General features: G+C 34.2%; 1 protein-coding gene across 1 annotated transcript in view; it reads right to left on the bottom strand.

Moving 5' to 3' along the window:
• The window catches only part of STK31 (serine/threonine kinase 31), a 123,024-nt gene that overhangs the window by 75,395 nt on the left and 35,976 nt on the right, over positions 1-11,653 (bottom strand). The window contains 3 exon segments of the mRNA XM_006880302.1: positions 457-631; positions 3,097-3,455; positions 9,659-9,817. Of these exon segments, the coding sequence (XP_006880364.1) occupies positions 457-631; positions 3,097-3,455; positions 9,659-9,817 (693 nt within the window).

Below are 11,653 nucleotides of genomic sequence, written 5' to 3'. Positions count from 1 at the left end.
TAAATTTTAAGTGTGAGTAGTATTATACAGTTAAGCTAGTGAAAAAAAACCATTTCTATTAGAGATACAGTAAAGCATTTCTAGTGAAATCTATGAATAGGTTTTATTGTTTTAAAATAAATCAGAAGATACAGATTTCTTTTTTAAAAGACCTAGCTACATATTTGGTAATTTTAAAAATTGGGTGAGGTATATAAGGGTTGGTTACTTATTCAAATCTCTCTCATGTCAACTTTCAGAAATTTCCATAATTAAAGAGTTTTCAAAAGAGAACATAAATGAAGCCATTTAATGAAATAAATTATTCGTTTACAACGCAAGAAAAAAATTCTCTAAGCAAAGAAAGAGAAGGACAAGATTAGGAAAGGGTTGGGAAAGGGAAAGGGACTTGATTATTGCAAATTAGTAAACAGAGTTCTCAACTGCACATTCTTTACCTTGAAACACAGAACGTACCTTCAGTTCCTGGGCAGTTTGCTCTACTTTCAATTCTAATGCTTTATAACTTTCAAGAAGAACCTCTTTCTCTGTTTTAAGCTTTTCATTTTCTTCAATCAGTTTCTGGTCCTGTTTAATTTTTGCCAGGCTAACATTGGACCCTAAATTAAAATCACCAGCAGCCAAACTTTCCCTGTTAAAAATAAATTCATTTACTTTAAAAACCAAAATGCATAAACTGACAGGAAATTAGAAACTTAACTTACTTGCACTTTTTACTCACAGAACACATAATTTATACACTCTTACTCACATATACATGCATACATGTGTGTATATATATGCAGGTAAATTTATATATACATATTATGTCCCAAATAAAATTTTGTATTAAAAAAAGTTCAACATTAAATTATGCAAAGCAGAATTCATAACTGAAGCCATCTTTCAAAATGATGCTTTAATTCTCAAAGACAAAATACTTCACTACCTCACAGCACTATCAGCACCAATAAATACAATGAACAGCATTTCTATAGAAAGTTTTTGTAATCCTTCCTTCTCATTCTTTTTGACAGTATAGTTCTTAAAGCATTAATTAAGATCCCAACAAGTTAGCTACATCAGCATACAGAAGAGTGAAAATGTTTTCGTTCCTATCAAGATCAAATCTGGTTTTCTGCATTGTCTGTATTACAAAGCTGTCTGAAAGTGAACTCCTTTGTAAGTAACAAAATTAACAAATTTTCATAGGAGATATCATTTGATTTTTAAAAAATGTTAGTAATTCACTGGAAGTAAGATATGCATAGGGAGCTCTGGTGGCCTAGCAGTAGAGAGTTGCACTGCCAATCCAAAACTATCTAGTTCAAGGTCACCAGTTAATCTAGCCATTTGATTTAAAAAAAAAAAATTAAGTCATTCACTGGAATTAAGATATTCTTAGGGAGCTCTGCTGGCCTAATGGTAGAGTTACACTGCCAACCAAAAGCTATATAGTTCAAGCCCACCAGCTGATCTACAGGGCAAAGATGGACAATCTCCTCCCATGTAATTTATAACCTCTGAAAGCCCTCTGGAGGCACATGATAAAGGTAAAAAACCCAATTAAAAAATGGACACAGGATATGAACAGACATTTCACCAAAGAACACATTCAGATGGCAAACAAACACATGAAGAAATGTTCAAAATCCCTAGCTATTAGAGATATGCAAATCAAAACAACTATGAGATATCATCTCACCCTAGTAAGAATAGCAAAATTTAACAAAATAGCGAACAACAAATGCTGGTGAGGTTGTGGAGAACAACCTCACTTAAATTACTGTTGGTGGAAGTGTAAAATGGTGCCACCACTATGGAAGGCTGTATGGCACTTACTCAAAAAGTTGCAGAGATAACATCTGACCCAGAAATTCCACTACTGGGAATTTACCCTAAAGAAACCATAACTGCCACCCTAGCAGATATATTCACATCAATGTTTATTGCAGCTTTGTTCACAATAGCAAAGAGCTGGAAACAACCCAAGTGCCCATCAACAAATGAATGTACAGAGAAGCTCCGGTATATTCATACAATGGAATACTATGCATCACTGAAAAACAAGGAACTCATGAAATATGAAAAATGGATGACCCTAGAGGACATTATGTTGAGTGAAATATCTCAGTCACAAAAGGACAAATATTGCATAGGGCCACTGTTATAAAATAGGACTGATATCAGGGTTGAAGACAGAAAAGGAGGGGAGGAATGATGTACACTGCATTGAAATGAGATGAGGGAGAGTACTGTTTAAAAGGGATGTATGAATGGGTATTCTTGTCATTACAGAAGTATAGAGTGAAGGCTGCAGAGTGAAGTTGACTTTGGGAGGGGGGACTGCATAACAATGAAAGAGTTTTTTTCCTTTTCAAGGAGAAGAGTGAATTGGGGGGAAGGGACAGGTAGGGAGAAAAGTGCAACAATGAATGACTGGAAACACTAAGTCTCTGTAAACTTTCATTAAAATTCATTTAAAAAAAAAAACCAACCGCTGGAGGGTGAGTTATGAATTGGTTCCTACTCAATGACACATAACAACAAAGATATTCCTATCACTCACTCACTCATTACCACTGAGGTAGAAATGACTCATAGCTGATCCTCGTTAACAGGTTTTCAAAGCTGTAAATTGCATGAGAGATTCTCCGTATTTCTCACTTAGAGCCACTGGTGGATTCAAACCACCAGAGAGTGCTGCCTTTAGGAAAGAAACCAAACTCCCTATAGACAACAGCACTAGAACTCCCTAAGACGTCGTTACAGTCACAGGAAAACTTTCAAATATGTTTACAATATGGTTCTACCTAGACAATTAAAATTTATGTGTACTTTTTCTTTTTTATAAACATATCTCAGAGAGCTGACATGTAGATTTTAAAGGATTCAGTAATAATTTTTCTTACAAAAGTATTTTTACTGAAGGTATTTTTGCTAAATAAACACATTTGAGAAAAACAAAAATTATCCATTACTATCATCTCAAATCTTAGTCCCAAATCATTGACATAGTTAAGGCCTAAAAAGCATAAGTCTTGATTTTTATTCTGACAATAATATCTAAAATAAATGAGATAATAGATATAACATAAAATCCCACCATAGTCTTACTTGGGAAAAGTCACATGATTTCCTGCATTATTCTCATTCTTCACATCAAGGCTTAACCTTCCACTTGATCGTCCCTTCGACCTGCTGAAGTTTGACTGGTTTGATCTGTGTCCCCACAAGGGGATGGGATTCTTGAGGTTCCTGATAGCAAGCTGACCAGGATCCGATTTTTTTTCCTCAGAGATGTTATTGTTGGAAGCTTGTTTGCATTTTTCTGCAAATCCTTTCTTAGCCACCTCTTCCCCTATGTCCACACTGCCATATTCTGCTTGAGCAATAACTGTTCCATCTTGATAGGTTGCTTTAATTCTCATTTTTATTTCTTTCTCAAAAATCAAGCTCCCTAAAAAGGTTCTGCCCTAAGAAAGGTGGGGGGGGGGAGGAGAGGAAAAGACATAAAGCAGCTACACCAACATATTTTTAATCAAGTATTTTGCTTCTACCCAGTTTTTGCAAGGAATATATTTCTTTACTCTGAAGTCTCTATAGAACAGCAGCCTTACCTTTATTTTATAGCTGCTACCTCATAGCTGTTCCCTATATGCAAATATAATGCTGCATAGGTATGAATATATTTTAATTACAAGCTTGCTGAACTCTTTCCAGAAGCAGAATTATTATCCACCTAACAGAGCTGGCAAAATTAGTAAACCAACACCAATAACTAAAGCAATCATATTTCTAGAATTTTAAATATGCTTTCATCAAACACCTTTTCAGCTGTCTTTTAAATGTAGCATGTAATGTTTTATATTGAGCACTCTGACTCCAAGTAAACACTCTTATCATCCAAGGAGCTATATAATAAGTTAACTGGTATCTACTAAAAGTACTTAAAATTTTTACAAAAATACAACTTTTTTTAAAAGAAATACAACTTTTAAAAGTTTCTAAAGACTTAAACTGATTTTAAAGTAAGAACAGCAGAAGCAAAATCAGCAACACAAAGCACAAAACAATATAGAAATTAAAGAATGTGAAATGTTTTTAATTCAGGATTTTATCAAATAAAATTTTGTTTGAAAAATGAGACACCTGTACAAATTACTTAAGAAGCCATATAAGAAATAAAATGTTTGCTAATTTTTAATGCCACTTAAAACTGCATTTAACTTTTACTTCAATATCCATCAATAACCCTAAGTACAGACATACTCAACATATTTAGGATTGGAAAATATCTTGCAACTTTTTAATAAGAATTTTACTAGGACTCCAGAAAACTAATTTCTGAAATTACTTTGATTTGGTCTAATGCTAATTATTCTTTCTTCTCAAATTTCTCTAAGTTTCTTTCTAAATTTTACTCTAGACTGAAGGGGAAATAAGTTACTTTTACATAAAGACCCAATTTAAAATAAAAATATTGTTTGGCTGGTCCGAGTGCAGTGGAGGCAACAACTAATTGATGATATCCAGTTGCAGATTTGTTCCTTCTCCACTACCACTGCTTCAACTTGACCAATCTTAAGTAAAAAAAAAAATTGTTTTCAATTAAAAAAATAGGTATTGTTTAAATTTACTGGTTCATACCTTCCTTGGAAGAGGTATGTGATTAACTTGACAAACTTTCAGAGTAAGGTCTTTTTAGTTCTATTTCTCATAGATATACATTAATAACATGGTTTAAGCAAATAAAGCAGAGTCACTAGAAAATGAGACCAATAATTATTAAGGAAATAAGAATATAAAAAGTCAAACTGAAAACTTGAAAATGCAAGCTAGGAAGAAAAGAATGACAGAAAGGGAGGAAGAGGGGAGGGAAAGAATGAAAAGGAAAACTTCAAGATATAAAGATATAATTAATATTGGAATGAAGAAGTTTTCTTTTTAACTATACAATAGTATAAAGGGTAGAAACAGGCATTCTTAAATTTTGTATGTTTCATTAATTTCTTTATTAACTTTAAAATACTCTTAATGCCTAACAATAAAGTTTTTAAATGCATAAAATACATAGGATTAAAAGAGAATCATAAGAGTCCAGAATGAGGGTTGCAGTGTGGCGTATACTTGGGGTGGGGATGTGCGGGGTGAGAGAAGGGACTGTGTACCAATGAAGGAGTTTGTCTTTTGCTTTTCAAGGAGAGAGCAAACTGGGGGTGGGGGTGGGGTGAGGTGGATGGGGAGAAAAGTGCAACAATGAATGGAATTCCAAAATCTCTGCAGATGTTCACTGAAATTAATAATAATAATAATAATTTTTTAAAAAAAAAAGAGAATCCTTGTTATGCAATTTAACTCTAAACTGGCAAACTATGAGCACAGAAGGATGTATAAGGGGCAGCAGAAGAGAGTCAAAACATCTACACTCAAGTATCAACAACTCAATCAAAAAACTAGGAGGATAGTAAAGAATTTTTTAATACACAAATCAAGTGACAAGGTATTTTAGATTAAAAAAAGGTTATAAAACACTTAAGTCTAAATTTTTAAACACAAAAATTATATAGAAGAGCTTGAATTTGCCAAGAATATCCATATAGCAATGGTCATCATTACCAAACAAGTAAGATAAAGCAAGCAAATTTAATAAATTCATATGGTAACTCACTCAAAAACTTCACATATAATGTATTCCTCTCTATCATCAGAATAATTTCTATTAATCAGAATGCAGTTTATTGGTTGACTTAAAAATTCTTTACAATACATATTGTTAAAAGTCTACTTAAAATTCAAATTCAATGTTCATCCCTAATCAATGTTAATGAGAGTGACAGTGTTAGTAAATTACTGCTACAATGTATATAGATCTTGGTATTTCAAGACATTTTGGCATCTGGTAACTTATGACTCTTAACAGAAATAATCAACTTTGTAAAGAAGTTCCTACTACCTTTGACTGAGGGTAAACTTGCCCTTAGTTAAAATTTTTAGGCAGAAATATCATTTTTAGACTTCTCTTGATTACAAATTATTCAACTAGATTTTCTATGTACTAAAAAGAACCACAAAGACACAACTGTGAATTAGGAATAAAACCTAAATTCTCCTCAGTTCTTATTAACAAAAAAAAGACGACAAGATGGATAGATAATGCATGTTTAATATTATACTTTATCATCAACATAGATGCTATATGCATTCTTCTGTAAATGTCAATCAAATATTTTAAACATGTGTATTTCCAACCTAACCTGTGAGATGAAGACAGACATACACATGTGTTTTTTAAGCATATTTAAATATCAAGATGGCATAGAATTTCTTTTTCAAACAAATCTTATCACTGATTTACCAAAACACAGTATTTCAAACAAAAATATTAGTGTTACTTTTCCAAGACTTATTTCATTGTTTTTCAAATGGTAAGCTTTATTCAGAAATGGGAAAATACCACTTGCTTTTTGCCTAGATATAGGATGTTTTTGTTTTGTCATATTAGCAAACAGGCTAAAGAGCCCTATACTAACAAACCCAAATTCCAATTTCTAGTTCTCATTCCCTGACTATGTTTTAAAATAATTAAGGCATCACTCATTCACTGCTGTCAAATTGGAACCAACTCACAGTTAACTCTTCCAGTAGACTGTTGGAGGCGATTGTCTACCTTTCTCCCTCGGAATCAATGGTGGATTTGAACCACCAGAGAAGTGCTGCATTTGAGTCAATGGTACAATTCCCTATGAACCATTCCAGCAGAGTTTCTTCATTAACATATAAGATAGAATTTAATCTTCTTTTTCTATTCAGCAATTTATAACCATCACTTTCTTTTTTTTTGTTAATTTTGTTTTATACTGTTGAGGTGGAACCAACTTATAGCTGACCCTCCAGCACATTTTCAAAGGAAGTAAAGTGCATGGGAGGAGATTGCCGCCCCATGGAGAAGCTGGTGGATTAGAACTGCCTATCTGAGTTGATAGTGCAACTCTTTACCACTAAACCACCAGAGTTCCCTAAGTAAATGTTTAGGATTAGACTGTTGTTGTTGAGTACTCTAATGTCAACAACAACTCATAACCACCCTATGAATAACCTCATCCCATCTTGCACCAATTTCACAATCACCATCATGGTAAAGCTCATTGTTAGAACTCACTGTATCAATTCCTCATGCACAAGATTGCAAATAACAGTTCTGAATGTATTATACAACAGCAGTGAAAGTGTTGGTATAAAAACATGCTGAAGGTATAAAAGTGTTGGTATTAAAAGCGTCTTTTTTAAAGCACTGAATATTATTTATTAACTCATTCAAATGCTAGATAAATCAGATGCTCATATAATACCTAACACACAAGGACAGAGAGAGAAGGCATATGAAATCAATAAAACTGAGTTCTTATTTCTACCAAGCTTACTAACATCTACTGTAGGGAAGGAAAAGATAATTCTACACCCCTTATTTAATAAATGACAAAAACAGGCTGACGGAGAAATACAAATTAGTAAAAACTTCACAGAGGGGATCACATATGAGCTTTGAGTTAAGTAAGAGTAATGAATAAACATGAGTCATCTAAGCAGGAAGCATTCAGTTTGCTAATTAACTTAGTAGGTATAATTTATTTCATGAAGATTAAAGTTCAAATATTTATATTAAGACCACTTATTAAAATAAATCTGTAAAGCATAAGAAAACTTCTTAGGAACTGAAGTTTTTACTCTTTCAATTCCAAAACTAAAGCACATGAGGGGTTTTCCCCCCCTTGTCAGTGTTTATTTCAATTAATATAAATTTGTGACAAATTTGTGACATCTCAATACTAGGAAATGGTTAAGTACTTGATTACTCACTGAAAAGTCTGCAATTCAAATCTACCAGATGCTCCATGGGAGAAAAATGAGACAGTGTGCTTCCATAAAAACTTACAATCATAGAAGCCCTATGACACAGTTCTACACTGCCCTAAAGGAGTCAGAATTATCAATTGGTTTGGGTTTTACATTATCTAAGAACAGCAAAGGACTTGAGTTCTAGTCTTGACTCTGCTCTGATAAGTTTTATTACTAAGTTGCTAAATTACTTCAGACTAAAATGTCATTATTTGTAAAACAAATAAGTGAGAAATGAAGAATCCTAAGGTATATGAAAAAAAAAGATGAGGGTTGTGGGCATGCAAGAAATTCAAAGTAAGCTTTAGTTTTGGTCAAACCATTCATATTAAGAAGTAATAAAGGTTTTTAATTGATGAAATTTTACAACTATATTTGCAGTACACTAAAATATCTGTACAATTCTCAAAAATAATTTTCTGAATTTTCTTTTCTGTTCCTTATAAAACAAAGTAGATAATTTTCTTCTGAACTTCTACACAAAACAATTACAAACTTGACTAATTTGCAATATAATTTTCCTCACCAGAACCAAAACAATCATGATTTCACAGCAGATCTTAAAGAGGCAGGAAATAACTAGAAATTAACTTTTCCCCCCAATGGTAGGTTGCCCAAAACCAAACCTACTGCACTGAGTAACCCTGTTGGAGGGCAGAACTGACGTTGCTATTGTTTGATATTGACTCATAATCGACCCTTCAGCAGGTTTCCAAAGGCAGTAAATCACACAAGAGTAGCTTTCCCATCTTTCTCCTGTGCAGCAGGCTGATACACTCGAACTGAGTGCCTTTCAGGTTGGCAGCACAACTCCTTACCAGTAAGTCACCAGACCTTTCTAGAGTAGAACAACATACACCATAGGACTTCCAAGATTGTAAATCTTTATGAAAGTTGACCATTTTATTTTGCAAAGTCTCGGGTAGGTTTAAACTGTCTACCTTTCACATAGCTAGCAAACGCTTTAACCACTGCAGCATGCAGGAGCCTCAGGATTAGGTTGTTGTTGTAGATTGCCTTCAAGTCAAGCACAGCTCATAGTGACCCTATGAACAAAAGACCTGAAGCCCCTCTACGACTATCAACATTTATCAAAGTTCACAGAGATTCTGAAAGCATGTTGTTTACGAAGTGGATGCCACTCCTGCTTCCAAACCTGTCATAGTATGTTATCGTTATGTGCCGATGAGTTATCTGCAAGGCATACTGACCCTATATACAATAGCTCTGAACTCCTCCCTGTCCTGATTAAGTTACTAACCTAAAATTCAATGGAAACTATAATAAATTAGAATCTAAGTTAAGACACTAATATCAACTGCTACATCATTATAATTACTATTTTCTATTATTTTTTAGTAGTAGTGGCATCACTATTACTACTCTGGCCTCTGTCAAAACAATAAAAATTCATTAAACTATCAATTTGGAATCTAGATCATACCTAGTTTAAAGGTTTTTCTTTATTAAGTTCTCAAAAGGAAAAGATAGAATAATTGTAGTCACCACTTGCTCAGTCATATAAAAAAAAACTATCCTTTTAAGTTTTCACATCAGAAGAAACCACTTGGATTTATTCACTTTATAGAGAACACTTCTGTCTACCAAGAACTTTTCAGTAAAATTAACACAAATGCACTATATAACCGCTCCTGAACTGCGTATATTTTTTCATTAATATACACGTGCTTTTAAACAAAATTAGTGATATTTATTTTTAAAACTTTTTTCTAAGCATATTTTACTGACAATATGATTATATTTAAAATCTGTGACTTGCCTGATCAAACTGGGTAACTTCTTGGCCAGAAGGAATCTGTAGTCCCCAAAGTCTATACTTTTTAGCAACACTGGAAAACTGCAGCTCCAAAGGAATCTCAACAATATCAGATCGATTTAGAACTTCAGTATTTCCATAGTCTATGTACCTCACTAGACACTGGGGAAAAAAATAACACAAACTTGGATTAAATAGTGACCAAAAAAGCACCAATTTGCTGCTTTCTATAAATTGCCTATAAATTAACATAGCATTTTACCCAAAATTGACAAAACACATTCAGAAACAAGAGTTCTAGAAATAAACTCAGAACAAAATCCCTGCTCCATAAACTAAAAGTGATGTCTATATTTATCACTAAGTAACCTCATTCGTACCATTCCTCAGTTTAGCCTTTCATAATTGATATTTTCAATAAATATAAGGCTAGGCTATTTTATCTGTCCTAGTGTTAAAATTAATCAGTATTTTATAACTAGTTTATTCACAAAGTTTGTATACCTTTTTTTCCACACCAGATCTTTGCCATTTGCTTCACTCACCCCTCCCCTCCAGCCAACAAATTGTGCAACCATGTGATTAACCACCTCTGCCCCCCTGCCCATCCTCAACTTTCTGCTCTCCTCTCCCCCCTTAGATGATTCTCATACTCACTATACAATAACGGTCTTATATAATATTTGTCCTTATGGAACTGAGTTAAACCACTTAACATAATGCTCTCCAGTTCTTCCCAAGTTAGGCAGTAATTTACAAAATCATAACTCCTGCAGTGCTGTATTCCATCATGTGAATATACCATAACATTGAAAGTATTAGATCAGGAGGAAAGGAGGGGGAAGGCATGAAATCTCTTTTGAAAAGAGAGAAACCACTTCTGCTAGCAGACCTTGGAAACCACTCAAATTCACCCTTATACTTTCAGCTCTCTCTTTTTTTAAAACTAAAACAAAAATAATTACAAAGTCAAAAGAAATCTTGCCCTTTATTTTAAAGTGTTTAAGACATTAGATCCAATCACAAAGCAAATGTAAATTACCATCTCCATTCGTCAAATTAAGGAAGAGAGTAAAACTTTAGTAATGGTGCTTCAGCTGCCACCAAATCAGCTCTGACTCATGCAGACACATGAACAATGTGATCAGATCATTGTGATCCATGTTGGTTGTTGCTGTATGCCACTGAGTCAGAACCGACCCATAGGTTTTCAGAGGCAGTAAATCACAGGGGGAAAGAATGCCCATCCTTCTCCTGTGGAGTAGCTCTGGATTCTAACCCTGTGTTTCTGGGACTGCAGCACAGCTTCTTACAACTAGGTGACCAAAGCCACGTAAGATTCACAATGAATACCTATTAGAAGTTATTTCACCAAGATAAACTGTTAGGTATTTTACTAACAAATCACAAGACTGAGGGCAAGGGTGGGGGGAAGAAGTGGCACGGATTCAGAACATCAGTTAAACTGCTTCATCTCACCACCTTATTATACTAAGGAAGCTCTGGTGGTCTAGTAAAGGAGTTGTGCAGCCAACCAAAGGCAAGCAGTTAGAATCCACTAGTAACTCTTCTTCAAGTACAGGATGGGCAGTCTCTTCTAATGCAACTGACAGCCTCTGAAAACCTGCTGGAGGATCAACTGTGAGTTGATTCCAACTCAACAGCAATGACTGACTTTTTTAAATAATTTTAGTTGTTGTTAGGTGCCATTGACTATGACTCATAATGACCCTAGGAATAGCCAACCTGAACTCTGCCCTAACAACCCTGCCTGACCTGCACTCTGCCCTATTCTGTGCTATCCTCATTATCTCTGACACACTAGAGCCCAATGCTGAAGCTACCATGTCAATCTCTCATTGAAGTCTTCCTGTCTCTCACTGACCTTCCATCTTTCCAAGCATAATGTCCCTTTCCAAGGAAGAGGCTTGCCTGGCTACTTATCCCAAGTATGAAAGATGAAGGTTCACCATCATTACCTCTAAAAAGTACCCTGGG

This window comes from Elephantulus edwardii, unplaced genomic scaffold (assembly GCF_000299155.1).
Source record: "Elephantulus edwardii isolate Elephantulus edwardi_28Jun2011 unplaced genomic scaffold, EleEdw1.0 scaffold00007, whole genome shotgun sequence".
NCBI lineage: Eukaryota > Metazoa > Chordata > Mammalia > Macroscelidea > Macroscelididae > Elephantulus > Elephantulus edwardii.
The sequence above is the reverse complement of the archived record's forward strand: the minus strand, read 5'-3'. Positions and strand labels throughout refer to the sequence as shown.